At 36.2% G+C, this 16,928-nt stretch overlaps 1 protein-coding gene across 1 annotated transcript; it reads right to left on the bottom strand.

The window, feature by feature from the left end:
• Positions 1-5,034: 5,034 nt before the first annotated feature.
• LOC111511149 (endoglucanase) lies at positions 5,035-13,250 on the bottom strand. Its single transcript, XM_023167161.2, has 2 exons — positions 13,090-13,250; positions 5,035-5,758 (listed from the first exon to the last, which is right to left on the bottom strand). Exons 1-2 carry the CDS (start codon positions 13,127-13,129, stop codon positions 5,076-5,078), a joined length of 723 nt encoding a protein of 240 aa, XP_023022929.2. The 5' UTR covers positions 13,130-13,250; the 3' UTR covers positions 5,035-5,075.
• Positions 13,251-16,928: the final 3,678 nt, after the last annotated feature.

Genomic DNA, 16,928 nt, shown 5'->3' with positions numbered 1-16,928 from the left:
ACTATCACCCCACAATCACGATCACATCCGGGCACTGTCGATGGGATATGTGCCATACTAATATTTTGAAAAATAAAAAAGACAAATTCCAAGTATGATAAAATAAATTAAGTAATGTAACTGACACAACATTAATTATTAACTGTCTTATTGACTGAACAGATAACTTAAAAAAGCTAAATATAGGGCTTAATATACATAACCTCTCTAAAATTTTAGATTTTTACTAATTTATCCGATTTTATATCTCTTTATCTTGGACAGACAGTAAATAAAATAGTACTGGATCTAATGTTACACTAAAACATCACAATATTATGTAAGACGTTACTTGATAATTCTATTAATAAACAACATTGAGATATTTAATTCCATTAGTTCGTATTTCCGTTATCTAATATGATTTGAAATTCCTGAAAGGACCAATACAGTTAAAAAATCAAAAAGTCGTCACCCGAAGACGATTGTGGATATAAACAATCGAAATGTGAAGTAACTTGGTTTGAAATCTTTTAATTTTTATTTATGACAAACCACAACAGAGCGCGACGTTTGAAGCGTAAAATACCTCAAGATTTGATACAATCGCAGTAAACATAGCTACTGGGAACAGGTTGAAAACTGTAAAAAAAATTGCATATGACAATTTCATCATGTCATCTGAAAATAGAGCAAAGGCTTGTTGGAAAGTCATTAACTATGAATGAAATGAATCAAAACAATCCGAAGTAACTCCTGATTTTTCACCACATGAGATAAATAACTTTTTTTATGAAATAGCTGTTAATATTATTAAATCTCTATCAAACATATCCAATGAGGAGCTCCTTAGTTTCAAGAACTTTCCTGCACCGTGCAGTTCTTTCTATTTGCACCCTGTTACTTATTTAGATGTCTCTTCAATCATAAATTCTTTAAAAAATTCTAATTGTCTTGATATTCATGAACTAAATAGTCGAATCTTGAAGGAAACCAATTCAATTGCTGTAAAACCTGTCACTGAGCTCATAAATATTATGTTTAATACTGGTATATACCCTAACATTTTTAAACTATCCAAAGTATTACCTCTTTTTAAAAAAAGGGATACCTCGGTTATCGACAATTATCGCCCCATCAGTATTACTTCGATATTCAGTAAAGTCATTGAAAAATTAATCAAAAAACAATTGTATGAATATTTTGATTCAAACGGATTCTTTAATAACTCTCAATTTGGCTTCAGAAACTCCCGCTCAACAGTACAGGCAGTTCTTAATGTTGTCGGTAACGTTGTAGAATCGCTTGAACAAGGCAATCGTACGGCTATAATGCTGTGCGATCTTTCGAAAGCTTTTGACTGTGTGTCACATGACATTCTCTTGAAAAAACTAAACTATTATGGTGTTAGAGGAATTCCCTTGAAACTTATTGGTTCTTATCTTTCCAATAAAAAACAATGCGTTTCAGTGAACGGTAAAACATCAGACTTTCAGATTGTTAGTCATGGGGTACCCGAAGGTTCGGTTTTGGGCCCCCTTCTTTTTATCATTTATATTAATGACCTCAGCTGCTTTAGGTCACCTTATAGGTCAGTTCTCTTTGCAAATGGCTCAACGTTTATTATTTCTGAGGAAAACAATGTAAACTTGGATGCTTCACTGGCTTGTGCTACTAATAAGGCAAAAGAATGGTTTGCAGCAAACAAATTAAAATTAAATAGTAATAAAACACAAATAATGCAAATATCAGCAAATAACCATTCAACTGTTAATCAAGAAACAAAAAGCGGAAAACTGCTTGGATTAGTGCTGGACCACAGACTAAACTGGCAGACACATATTGATCAATTAGTTAAAAAACTATCTAGTTCCTTATTCATTTTACGACAATTGAAAACAATAACTAATTTTACAACTCTTAAAACCTCGTATTTTTCACTATTTCACTCTCACATTAGCTATGGCATTACTCTCTGGGGTAATTCCTCACATGTGGAACAATTTTCAAAATGCAGAAGAAGGCAATAAGGGTACTTGCCGGAATTGGTTTTAGAGATCACTGTCAAGAGTTTTTTAAAAAATTGAAAATAATGCCTTTACCGTATTTGTTTTTATTTCACACTTTAATTGAAATTCATAGAAGTCAGTCGGTGTTGCCGAGAAATTCGGATGTACACAGCTACAACACTCGCAATGCTCATCTTATCCGAAGCAGCTGTTTTCGACTAATTATTTCACAGTCAAACTCACTGAACTATGAGATTTTTAACACATTGCCATCAAATGTAAAAAAATTGAGTATTAATGCCTTTAAAAAATAATCAAAAAAGTATCTCCTAAAATATTGTTTTTACACTGTTGAGGATTACATTGCACATTGCCGAGCCAAACGCATTGCCGCATCTCTGCTGTGATAGTTTAATAACAAATTGTAACTCAATTCTTAAATTCCTGTTTTTACTGTATTTGCTGTCAAATTTTATGTAAAAAAAATTTTTATTGGACTTTCTTTTTTGACTTGTACAAACAAACATATTGCAAAGTAGTTAAATAAAATCTATCTATCTATCTGTTTTAACAATGTGACATAGGTCACATACCAAGCACGCCAGCAATAATACCAACCAACATACTGCTGAATGTCCCAACATATTGTAGTACTTAAAAAATGTTTAACTATTGAATTTTTAATTTTTCTGCTTGTATTTTATTTTATTGTAATTTCACATCAGGGTTTTTTGCTTAAAATAATTGTTATTTTCAGCTATTCATTTAATTTTTTCAATTGTATTGTTTCTCTCAGGTATTTCAAAGCAATGTATATCATAATAGACAATGGAAGTCCGAACGAATGAAATTAACCATAAAACATTGCCAACAACCTTCAAATTAAAATATTTAATATGGTTTCAAAAATTTTTAAATGCATCTAATGGGTTAATCATTGCTTGAAAAAATTAAAACTGGAACTGTTAAAAATCGAAGTGCCCTGTTTTTACTTCTGACATTTTTAGCAATTCCAGTCAGTTTATATTACATTTTGGAAAAAAGGAGTAACAGATGGTAATTCTGAGGTTTCCGTCTTTCCTCATAAGAGATTTGATATAAGGGAGTTAACCTTGCAGGCCGCTCAAAAAATTAATACCATCGAAGTACTGCAAAAAGTCACAGAGCATTTTGAAAATAGCATATAAACATATACCTGTTTTTTTTTAAGAAAAATACCACACCATGCACTGACATAATGAGACACTATTAGTTAGTATCCTAATGCCAAAGCAGCCAAACTTCTACCGTTAAAATATTATGATGCTTTGAAAGTTTTACATCCAAAATTTTGTTTGAACCAGTTTTTTTGACCCATAGTGTAGACTTATAAATTTAGATAATCTAACAAATCCATCCATTTTGGTGCCTTTAAATATTTGTAAATATATTTGACAACTGTTTTTAATACATGAAATTCTTAATATATGTTTATTTATTTATTAACATACCCGCTATTCACCATGAAGTAAAAAGTTACAGATTGAATTAGACTCAGGTAGCCCGTAGCCGGGTGGTTCGACCTGAGTGGTTTGTTCACTCAGTCAATCGGCCGATGTGTGTGAGTCGATGGTTCAAACCGCAGACTGAACGCTCGATTTTCACTTGTCATTCCAAGTTTAGCAAATTTATTTCCTGGTCCAGGAAACCCTCAAGTTCCAGTGAATACGACATGGTTTCAGCAGGATGGAGCACCATCACATTACCAAGTTAATGTTCGGCAATACCTCGATACATTTCCCAATCGGTGGATAGGGAGGCGAGGATCGATTGAATGGCCAGCGCGATCACCTGATCTTACATCATTAGATTTCTTTTTATGGGAATATGTAAAGAGTAATGTGTACAAAACTAAACCTTCAGATTTGAATGATTTGAAAGAACGAATAACGCTTGCAATTAGGTCGGTCCCGCCTAATATGTTAAATTATGTTAGAAGACAGTTTTATTTGAAATTAGGATGTTGCCAAGACGTTCGCGGTGAACATTTTGATCATCTACTTCGTTAACATTGATGGTTCTTTTTCGTATTCTACATTTCATTACGTTTTGCATTATGTTTTAGTTTTTGAGTGTATTTATCTAATTTCGGTAACCACATGATTTTAATTTATTTTATCTTGATTTTTGCCATAAACATGAAAGCAGTAACATTTTTGAATAGAGAATGAAGATACCTTTTAAACGATATATCGCATTTTTACGTCAAAGAATGTCAAATTATAGTTTACATTTGACGTGTTTCGGGTTTTTTTTTACATGTACAGTAATCGAAATAATAAATTAATTCCATTTGACTTTTACACTCTGTATAGCTCAGTGCTCAGGTTTGACTAGTCTGATAATATTTTATAAGTGTCATGTAATGAAATGCAATTATAAATTTTTTAATGACGAATATACATTCCATTCTACTCTAATCATTTATCAGATTGATAAATTACTCCAGCCTAATCAGAATAAAACTTGAACATGATAAAAAAAGACACATTCTCATATGAATTAAATCACTGGATAACATATTTAGGTAGGTACTTCAGCAGTGAAAAGCACACCATTGCAAAATGTATTGTGTATGAATAATAACGCTCTGGATGACTTACGTTATTTTCCATTTTAATGTTATTTTGTTAACAGTATAATTTCTATAAATCGTTAAAAACGGTTCATTTATTGAATTGAAGGGGTTATATATATATTTTTTTAGGGATTGATTAATTTTTGGGAAAGAAAGTTTTTGGCTTTCTACTACTCCATCTTGATACAAAAAAAAAGAAGGATTAGGGAGTCTTCCAAAGGAAGGAAGGAAGTAACTCTATAAATTTTTTACAAAATGAAAATCGCTTATTTTACAGATACAACTTTCATGTAACAACAGTCCAATATAATTGTTCTTGAGGTTACCTAGTTTTATAGCAACACAAATTTCCACTTCTACTTCATCTCTAATCGATTTTGCAAACCACTATTGGAAATGAAATGATCTAAAAAATGAAATTTGCTGAAAAATTATCTAATATTTATTGAAAATAAACAATGATAAATTACTTAATACTCGCAACCTGTTATTGCAACTAGTTCTCGAGGGCATTGAACCTGTTGGAACGTTACTGGAGGATTTGATACACCTTCCATGAATTGAAAACGAAAATGACATCCAGGTTGCAGTACAGCAGGCAGTTCGCTACATTCCGCATCCGAATGTACACCGCCGAAAGTATCGCCCCATCCGGTTTCGGAAGCATTCCATTGTTTCATGCATCCATGAGGGTAAATTCCTACCCCTCCTCCTGGGAGTTCTATATCAAACTGATTAACTGCTAATGGACTTCCAGTATTGGTTATTTGAACTAACATCTTTTTTCCCGACAGTTGTCCTTGGAAGTTGAGTAACATACAAGAGCAACACATATGGTAATCTTCTCCACCGGTGAAGGATACGGCTGAAAATCCATATGCCAGAGTAGAATTCACTACGAACGGTTGTTGATTGCTACAAGTATAAGCCGCACCAACATCTGCACAACCCGATTGTTGCTGTGGGTCGATTATCTCGATACCGTCAATGGCACAAGTATGTACGGGGGTCTTAAATCGGGTATTATTTACAAGATCAGTCCATCCACAGGATGGTTTGCAGCAATCCCAGTATCTGGTCGTTATACCATCACCAGATAAACCACCTTCCACGGGAATGATCTCAGGAGAAGGTTCTCCGGTTGATGCATCAACTGAAAAATAGAAAATATCATTAGAAAAACTTTCTAAGAGATAAAATTGAATTCTAATCAGCTTACTGTCTTCATAGACAGCAAGGTTATTCTCAAACACGCATATTTTTGAGTTGACCGAGTGTCGGGTTCAGGAGGAAGTGACAAAATAATCAATACCACATCTTCAACGGCCATGGAAATCCTTCTAGATCCTTCTGGAAATGACCTCTGACTTTATGCCTCCAACTGTCAGCTACGAACTGCCCTATAAAGTACTGTTTCCGAGTAAAGAGGACTGGATCCTCCGGGAGAAGGAAGGAAAACACCTTTCGGTTGTGTTGCAGGTGTTTTCAGTCGCAGACCCAGGACAGAGATATTAACGTGCCTAGGAACCTATGCGACTGTATTTCAAGAGATTGGAAGAATCCAACCTCACACAGTAGTCTATAAAAATATTGTCGGACAGTCAAGTGGCATTGGAAGCTCTTGGCTCCTACCGGGCAACGTTTAAATTGGTAGCAAATTGCCAAAAACGACTCTCCTCAATAGGAAGACTTGACACGATTGTCTCTTGTCTGGATTCCTAGCCATACTGGCCTGGAAGGCAATTAGGCTGCTGACTCCCTTGCAATGGAAGGTGCTGCAAACAGCTTCATCGGACCAGAACCTGTCATTGTCATCGTTTTAGGTTTCGCCAAACAAAGATTGAACACCTGGATGGCAAGAAGATTTATGGACTTCTGGCAGAATCTTCCGGGATTGGCTCGCTCCAAAGCGTTTTTCACAGGTCCAGACGCCTTGTTGATGTTGAGCTGTTTCAAAATTCGCCTAACTAGACATTGTCGAAAAGTAATTTCCGGCATTGTGGGAATAGTGAGTGGTGTCTTTCCCAGAGAATGGGAAATGTTCCTCCTGACGAAAATCAAGTAGGGGAGAATGTTCCATGATCAGACATGTTCCACAATCAGACAAAGCATGTAATTTTGAAATTCCAGCCGCGAGTTTGATGTTTTTCGTTCGGATAGTAGGGTTACACACGCAGTTTTGGTAAACAAAGTTGTAACGCTATTCTTTTGGATTTTAGCATTTTTCACCAAAAAACTTGTTTTCCTTGGTAAGCTTTTTCTATCCTTGATTTGATATTATAAGCCCTAATTTTTTTTGGAACTAGTAGTACAAAAACAATCTGTTGATCAGATTTTGGGCTATGTTATTGACATTTTATGAACGAGTTTACTTCTGTAGGTTATGTATGGAGTTCACAGTTAAATTTATTGTTGTATTACAGTTTAAGTTCCACCTTCAGACATCATCTGTGTTCCACAATCAGACAGCGTCGTGCCGTTAAAGAAGTGACTTATGGAGCACCGTATGGTACTTTAGGTTTCCGACTCTGGATGGATGACACGTGAGTTGTTTCCAAGCGTTGTGAGACACTTCATTGAACATACGTCCAGCACAAAAGAAAACCCTTCGCTCCTGATTTTTGACAATCACGAGAGTCATCTGACGATAGAAGGAATGAATTTAGCAAAGTGTTTTTTTCTTTCAAATCATTCGACAATACTGCCTTACAAACATTGCTTTTAGAACACCCTGGGATACCCGTTTCTATTTTTGATATAGCTGGCTGTGTTAATAATGCATTAGAAAAATCGATGACCCCAGCTAAAATAAAAATATGTCAGTCTTCTTACTTTCAGCATCAGTTAATTTACACAACTCCCACACAAAATCAAAACACAGAAACTTTCGTAAGTCCGCAAGAATTCAAAGGATATCCAAAAGCTGAAGAACCATAGAATCAGAGAAAGAAGAGAGAAAAAGCTAAAAGTATTATCGCCACCGACACTCCAAAAAAAGATCGCCCTGGAAACTAAACAGATAGAGAGAGAGAAAAAAAAAGCTTGAAGAAGAAAAATATCATGAAAAGAAGAAGACTCAACAGGCGAAGAAAATGAGAGCGCGGCGATGCTTGTAACTGAAGATTCTGATGATGATATTGATTTTGTAGGAGAAATCGATCCACCACCTCTTCTAGACAAGTATAATAAAGAGCCAGAAGTTGCCGATTTTATTTTGATAGAATTTATAGACAAAAACAAAAAGAAAAAAAATATTACATAGCTGAAGTATTATGTAAAAGAGATAAGGAATGTGAGGTTGAATTTCTGAAAAAATTATTTTCTTTGAAAATTAAAAACCAACATTTGAATCATCAATTTGAATACTTTTCGAAATGAATTTGAAAAACTCATTAATTAAACTCAACGTTATTTTGTTCAAACTTGCATTTGCTGTAATAACCCAAATTAAGTAACATTCCCCATTGACTGCGGAGTGGAACACTCCAGCTAGTAGACTTGCTTTTTCTATGGCTGTTGCAATTGAAGCATCCGCTTGTGTTAGTGGTAGAATTGTGGATTTTATAAACTATCATTCATTACCTAGTTAAAAGCTCACGTTATTCACAAATTGTTTTCATAGTAAGCACAAGTAAGTGCTAGATACTCAAATAAGAATAGAAATGACATCAATTCTGTAAACCAAAATATCACATTAACCGCTGGTAAAACTCTAGTCGAGTACCGAACCGACTATAGATTTCTAGAAATAACCGTTACATTATATAAGCCCGGCTTCCCGACCCAAGAGGGCAGTTCAGAAATTGAATCGAGGGGCTAAACAAGAAATTCATATAGTGGAAATAAATTAAGTGTTAATTGCTAAGTGTTGTAGATAAATTAGTTTGTTATTAGTGAAATATTGTTGGAAATAAATTTGTTCAAGACAGTTAATTCGTTAATTTTTCACAATTGATATCAGAAGTGGGATTTGTTAAATAAATCTGTGCGCGCTTGGTGGACAATCTTTGTATTGCGGTGAAATTGACTATAAAACTTATTTGTTCTGTGTTTCGTGAAGTGGACAGTAACGGACTACGGAAACAAACTGACAGACCTCCTCGCAAAAAAAAGACTAGTGAAACTGAATAAGTGTTTTTTGGACTCTATTAAAATAAGTGGACATATACAGTTTTGCGGAAAATAGACAATAAGAGACAAAATGTGTTCGAGGAAAGTATGCCTAGTGGACTTGAAAGTCGCCGAATTGAAGCAAGAATTGGAGGAGAGGGAGCTAAATTATTCTGGAAAGAAATCAGTACTTCAGAAGAGACTGTGGGATAACTTGACTGAATCAGGAGAAGATCCCGAAACATATTTATTCGAAGTTTCTGGGGGTGATTTGAGTTCAATAATGAGAAAACTCGATGAGAATACCAAATCGCTGAAATGAACTTCAACAAAAGAAGGAGAAGAAGCTTCTGGAAAATTCGAAGAGTTTTGAAGACAAGCTTCTCGAAAATTCGATGGGTTTAAAAGATGAACTTCAACAAAATTCGAAAAGTTTGGAAGATAAATTTCTAGAGAATTTGAATAGCTTGAAGGAAGAACTTCTAGAAAATGCAGAAGGCTCAAAGAAAGAACTTTGTTGTGTGGCGAGTCTACTCGAAGAAAGGATAGGAACCATCGAGACAGAAAGACAAAATCAGGAAGGAAGTGAAAACGGAAGTAGAGGAAATCAAAGGGGAGATTAAAGATGAAATTGGGGCAGAAATGAAGAGAATGAAAAAAAATTAGGCGATAAAATAAAAAGTGGATTTGAGGCAGAAATCAGGAAGATGAAGGAAACAATTAGCAAAGTTGCATAACCAAATCGTTGATTCTGCCCACACCACAGAAGTTGTTACCGAAAACTCAGTTCCGGAACTGAGTTTCAACATGGAAGAACTTCAAAAGGCAATACAAGATGTCAAAGTCAGTTCTGAATAAGGAAAGCTCTCCATGAAGCCGCCCCAGTTCGACAGAAAAACTCCTTGTGCAAATCACCGCCGACAATTCAAAGCTGTGGCAAGAGCGAATGGATGGAATGGAGGGAAAAGGCGGTAGCATAAACGTATTGGCGTTGCGTGCAGAAGCAACGAATATTTTGAAAACCCTCACGGCCCAGGAACAGGAGACTATGACCAACTTATAAAGCATCTTGAGCTACAGTATGGGCAGGCCCACCTAGAGCACGTTTACCATTCACAGCTGTAGACAATAATTGGGAGGACAATAAGATCAAAGAAGACCAGGAGAAAGACCCAGATCTTGGTTTAGTCATCGGTTGGAGGGAAATTAATCAAAGACCATCGCGGCAGAAGGGAGCAGTTTATTCGCTAGCGGTTAAGTCCTACTGGGTCCAATGGAACGACCTTATTTTGGAAAACGGGGTTCTGAAGCGGGCATTGGAGTCTGAAGACGATAGAGAGGAAAAGCGCCAGGCAGTGGTACCCAGGAACAGACGACGGGAGGTGCTCAAAGAAATCCATGATGGAGTCACTGGAGGACATCTGGGAGTAACGGAGACACTCCAGAAAGTGAGACAACGGTTTTACTGGTTCAATTGTCAAGCCAACGTCAAGGACTGGTGCAGAAAGTGCTGCCAGTAACGGATCTCGGATACGACCGAAAGCTTCGAAGCGCCAGTATAACGTGGGTAGTCCCATTGAGAGAATCGCCATCGACATCGCCTAACCGTTCCCAGAGTCCGACCATGGGAACAAATACATTTTGGAAGCCAAGGACTACTTCAGAAAGTCGACAAAGCCTATGCCCTGCCCAATCAGGAAGCCTTTACCGTCGCTGACGTCTTGGTAGAGGAATAGATATGTCGATTCGGTATCCCATTGGAGCTGCATTCGGACCAGGGCAGAAATTTCGAGTCCAACCTGTGTAAACTGTTGTACATTCCAAAGTCCAGAACCACAGCCTTACATCCAAATCTGATGGAATGGTGGCACGAATGAATAAGACCATAAACCGCCACTTGTCCAAGGTAGTATCAGACCACCAAAGAGACTGGGACCAGTACCTTCACCTGTTCCTGTTGGCCTATCATTTGCCAGTGCACGAGTCAACCGGCCAAACCCCTGCCAGTATTATAATGGGCCGAGAGCTTGCGATCTGAAATTTGGGACGCCGCCAGGACAAGACACTGCGGGGGAAGACTATGTCAACAAGCTTCGGCAGAGAATGGACGACATCCATGAAAGAGTCCGTCTAAACATCCGGAGTGCCAGCGATAGGATGAAGAAAGCTTATGACATCAAGGCGAATACTGGAGGATTCGAAACCGGTGACCTAGTTTGGCTGTACAACCCTAAGCGACGCCGTGGTTTTATCATCGAAGTTGCGGAACTCGTGGGAAGGTCCGTATAAAATCATGAAGAAGATAATTGACCTCTTCTACCGAATCCATAAGTCACCTCGAGGAAAGCCTAGAGTCGTCCATTTTAATAGATTGACTCCTTATGCAGGAAATCGCGACCAAATTCGCGCCCTCAGACCATCAGAGGATGAAATGAAGTTCCAGAAGTTCATGTCTTTATACTCGAACGGACAGAATGTCATACATGGGGTAACTCAAGAAGAGCCACGAGACCTTTTTAAGGTTCCAGTGGATTACGCACTAGCTCACTGCGTGGCAGAGGATCTCCAAATGTCCAAGGGTATCGCTGTGGTATTCAACAAGAAATTTGGTCAGCTCCAAACATTACGAGAACAGAATCCACAAGTCGGAGGAGTGCTACAGTTGAAGAAGGGTCAGAAAAACATTTTCTACTTGGTGGCCAAAAAGCATTCTCGAAACAAACCGTCCTATGAAGATGTCTGTAGAAGTCTTACCAGACTGAGGGACACGATGCTCGACCAGAACTTGTGGACTTGGCAATCCCGAAATTAGCCTCCAGCGGCATCAAGATTTTGGTGTGCGCTAACCATCTTCCATAAACGAGCATGAAGACTGTTGGAGTGTTACTTCCATTGAACTTCACAGTGCAGATATGGGGAGTCCTGCTGGTATCGACACACGCCAAGGATGACATTTCGGGGCTAAACGTCTTCAAGAAGGAGGCAATGTAACGAATCTGAAGCCTCACTGACAGATATGCCGGCCATCGAACAAACACATGACATTGCCGCGAAAGAATGCAGTCGGCAACCGCCGGTAAAACTCTAATAGAGTACCGAACCGATTACAGATTTCTATATATTATTATATTAGCCCGGCTTTCCGACCCAAGGGGGCAGTTCAGAAAATGAATTGAGCAGCTAAACAGGAAATTCAAATAGTGGAAATAAATAAGGTGTTAATTGTTTAGTGTTGTAAATAAATTAGTTTGTGATTAGTGAAATATTGTTGGAAATATTTTTTTTAAACTGTCCATTCGTTAATTTGTCACAAGACCTTTTAGAAATTATGATATCGGCATCAGCAAATGGTAACACTTTTCTGCAAAATACCATCCCATGAGTAAACTTGAAAATTCAACGCTTCTGATGGAACTTCTATGTTAGAGTCTTTGTATCTGTTACAACTAGGAATAAGAACCGACAAAAAAGTTCACAATAAAGATTTGACAAGATGATCAACTTGCTTTTCTTGATGTAATATCAAAAAAGTCGTCAGATCATTTTGATACAAATGGAAAGAAGGAAAGCACACACTACATACACATCAAATCATCATGCGAGTATTAAAAACAGAGCAAAAAAAAATTTCAGTACAACTGAAAATTTTGAAAAAAAGTACCATTGATATTGATAAAACTTCAAAACCAGTGAAGACTAATTTTTATCGATAAGAATTTTGAAAATGTCGCGCAAAAGTTGAAGGGGATTTCATTCATTTGAAGGGATCGAATTCCGGAGATTATAAAAACATGTTCCAGCCGTTGTCACCCAATATAATAGCCCCTGTACATCTGATAGGGAAATTCCAAATGTAAAATCAGTTTAAATGCATAAAACATCGTTCGTTGAAGGTTTCAAATCAATACTTGTATATCAGTCAAGAATATTACGAACATAAAATCCATATGTTAGACGGTAGCCGCATAGTTAATGGGTCCCACTCATAAAATGAGTGTTTTTGTAGAAGTTGTTTTATCCCCCACTCTGGCACTATTGGTGTTCACTGCTAATAAATTCAAGTTGAAAAGTAAGACCCGTTAATCCGTTTCAACGAACTTACAACTGTTTGACAAAGACCCTATTTTAACCTTTTGTAGGTCCTATGGAATATGCTCTGTTAATTTATTCTATGTGCATTATGAACAATTTTTTTTGTGATTATCTCTTCAAAATTGGAAGCAGACCGTTAACTCCGAAATCTCGTACATGCAATCTAATTCTTGAAAAACAAGACATTCAATAAGCATATTTATCCTTTTGGTGAGAGCTACAATCTTTCATTGTCGATAAAATATCTATTTTAGGTACTATAATATAATTCAATATACTTACAAAATGCGACAGTAATCAACAATACCACAAACCCTTTCATTTTACCAGGTGCAACAAAAGTGAGATATTTATGATGGAAATGAAGTGCACAATTCAATAAATACACCTCTCATATCTTATCAGTCAAAAAAATATATTGAAATTACACATCCTAAATGATATTGAAAAATACAGAAGGCCCGCATTAATTTTAACGAATGTTACAGTTTCAGGCCTCTATTATCGAAATGAATTATCGGTTTATGAATTATATGTACAGGGTGTAACATAAGTACGTTAAAGTATTCAAGTGACGTATTCCTAAGACAATCTCAAGAAAAAAAGTATATATGAATAAATTTAATTTCAACACCCCGTATCTCCGAAACGAAGCATTTTCGGACACAAGTTCATATAGACTTTTTTTCTTAAAATTGTCTCAGGAATACGTCACTTGAACACCCTGTATACAACATAGGATGATATGGATATATTCGAAGGAACTTCAAAAGATATTCGAAATATATACAGTACATTCCATTTGAAACGAGCTACCCTGAATAACTTCTGGTACAATGATTTTCAGGACAAATAAAAAAACACATCACCAATAGTATACAGGAGGATACATTTTGACATATTCACATTAGCTGTTACTTCCCCTATGGCACCCTCAGAGCATGTCACCATTTTTTTAATGGATCACCCTATATTGTTTTGCAGCGGCGGCTCGTCAGAGGGGTCAAGGGAGGCTTAGTCTCCCCATAAAATTTGAGGCTGTTCATCGCAATAAATTAAAAGATATTGACAAATAAATATGATTATTTTTTTCTGAAAATGCTTGAATATCATTATTTTACCATTAATTTTTAATATAAATACATAATATGCCCGAAAAAACACTATTACTCACTACATAGTGCGTACCACACTGTATCCTGCATCAAAAAAACTCAAACGCACCGCCCATGAACGAATAAATTATCAACCCGAAATAATAAATGCCATACGTTGCAAGGGAGCCAAGCCTCCGACCGCTTTAAAAAACACAGGCTCCACGAGACCGATCCAACCAGCGACATACGTCCCGATTTGTAATTTCAGTTGCAGAAATTATAGCGTCAGAGGAGGCTAGCCTCCAATTAGTCTTTGTTAGTGTATGACTGCGTTTGTTTTTTATTTAATTATTCGGACTGGATACCGTGACGGATCGGGACTAAAAAATATTCCGGTAAATCGTTTTAGTGTAAGTGTTTTCTTTCAATTCCAAGGTGTTTTCAGGTTTTGACTGTTCGGTAAGTTTTTTTTTTTCATTTATTATGGATAAGTTGGCCGAAATTAAAAAATCTGACGATATAGTCGATTGGTTGCTGACAAATAATTTTAAGTCTTTATCTTATGATAATAAATTTTACATTATTAAAACTCTGGGAAGGCCTCAACCAAATTTGATTTCAATTAAATCGTCATATAATCGACAAAATCGAGGATTTAATATTAGTTGGTACGATAAATGCAATTGGTTAGCCGGCTCCATTGAACGAGAAAAACTTTTTTGTTGGCCCTGTTTTTTATTTTCCGTACAAACCGAATACCAAACGTGGTCTAAAATAGGATACTCCAATTTAAAAAATTTACCTCGTGTTATGGGGCAAATATGATTCACAATTTGGCACTTTTTTAAACGGTAGCGTTTTTTCGGACACCTTAAACACCACCTAAAATGAGCTTATAGACAGTGTGGAATATATTATTAAGGAAAATATAAGCAAGGAGATTGAAAGTGTTTCTTTTTTTGCCTGGGAAATTAATGAAACTACCGATATTACCTGTACATCACAACTTTCAATCGTTTTTAGATATGTCAAAGATGGTAATGTGGTGTGGGTTTTCATGATGCATCTGAGCACACAGCTGTAAATTTGTTTAATTTTTTAATTCGTACGTGTGACACGTATAATTTTAGGCAAAAGTTAATTGCGCAAACCTATGATGGGGCTGCGGTCATGGCCGGCCATTTAAATGGTTCACAAACTAAAATAAAGTCCATAGCTCCTCATGCACTTTTTACGCATTGTCATGCCCACGCCCTAACTTTAGTATTAAGCAAAGCGTGCAACAACATAAAAATTTTCGCGCTTCCGGCGGGCTTTTCTGTGTGTATATAGTCTATATGACTCACGCCTCTCCTGTTCTCCAATGCACGAGCCGTCACTGTAATGTTTTGCATTATCAGATGCTCCATGATGAGCAGATTTCAACAAAGTATAAAACATATGGTCTGAAGCTTATGGTTCGGGAGCTACAAATTATTTGAGTTGAAAACGAGCCACCTTGAATAACTTCTGAAACAATGATTTGACAATGTTGTCAAATAACGCTAGAAAAAAATAAAAACGAAAATTCCGATTTTCAGTTTTTTCCGAATATTTCCAGAAATATTCGGAATTTTTCAAGTTTCGAAACAGTATTTTGTTAAGCACAAAAAACGCAACTTTGTCCCAATTTAAGCATATCTCCTGTAGTTTAGGAGATCCCAATGGTCAGGGTCGAATTTGAATTACCCTGGTATTCTTATATCTGAAGAGAAGTGTATTTTGAATAGCTCTTCAGACAAGGATCGTAATTGGTTACGGATTTCACCTAAACGGCTTTTTCTTGATTTTAATTGTTCGAGTATACACTGATATTCATTCTTTTAGTTCTACGATGAAGGAACCATGATTCCATTGATTGATACGATTAATGAAATTCAAGCATACCTAGTCACATCTTATTCAAGTATGATTGCTCGCCATAACGCCCTTTAGTGTCAGATATTGCTTCAATCATGCCAAATCTAAATTCGATAAGAACTTTTATGTGAATTCAACCATGTTTTTCCGTTAATCGAACAATAAGTCAGACAAAGCCTCTTTAAAATATTTGTACACGAATAAATGCCCATAGGGGAGACCGGGTATGGTTGTCTCACGGGTTGGTTGTCACAGCGGCCATATTGGAAAATTGAACGGACGGAAGAGTTTATCGAACAAAATCGAAGGATTGCGAGAGCAATATCTCCATCTAATGTCACTTCAGTTCACTCCCATACTGTGTGAGGCAGATACGTACATTTGTTTTTTTCGGACGGCAAAAATAAATTTTTGAGCATTTGTGTCGAGTCTCATAAGTATACTAGAATTATCCGTAGATATACAGGGTATTGATTAAGTATGTACCATAAATTTAACAGACGATTCTTCAGGTAATTTTAAGAAGAAATGTTCATATAAACATGGGTTCGCAAATCTTTCATTCTTAAGATACAGGGTGTTCAAATAAAAATAAAAAAAAGTTATTCGTAAATATCTTAAATATCCTTTGCCTAATTTTGTTGTAAATTGGCAACGGTATTTATAACATTAAGGATCTAATTTAGCCCGAACGTGATTTAATTTATTAAGTCCAGTGGCGTCTCGAGCGGGATTTGAACGAATATTTTTTACTTGATAATGTACGCCACTGACTTTTGTGCAATTTTTATTATTTCTTTGGATTAAGCAATTAGAAATACTAGGACTAAAGAGAATACACATGGATTGTTTTTATCCTATGCTCCATTCACTTGATACTATAAAGAACACTGCTTAAAGGACACTATTTCCAAAAAAATTAATATTTCTAAAAAGTGAAGTTATCTTTGATATATTTGATATAATTTACTTGATAGGTATATCTGAAAAATCATAAATTGGCATGGAAAAAACAAAGTAATTGAGATAACTTCAAGGTCATTACACTCCATAACTTTTATCTACTTGTTTTTTTATATTCGTAATCAAAGATTATCTGTTGATCATGGAATACCAGCATTGTCA

The sequence above is a fragment of the Leptinotarsa decemlineata genome, unplaced genomic scaffold, assembly GCF_025532065.1.
Source record: "Leptinotarsa decemlineata unplaced genomic scaffold, Ldec_3_MD MMD2_P_RNA_scaffold_4, whole genome shotgun sequence".
Classification (NCBI taxonomy): Eukaryota; Metazoa; Arthropoda; class Insecta; order Coleoptera; family Chrysomelidae; genus Leptinotarsa; species Leptinotarsa decemlineata.
Note: the sequence above shows the minus strand (reverse complement) of the source record. Positions and strands in the feature narration are given on the sequence as shown.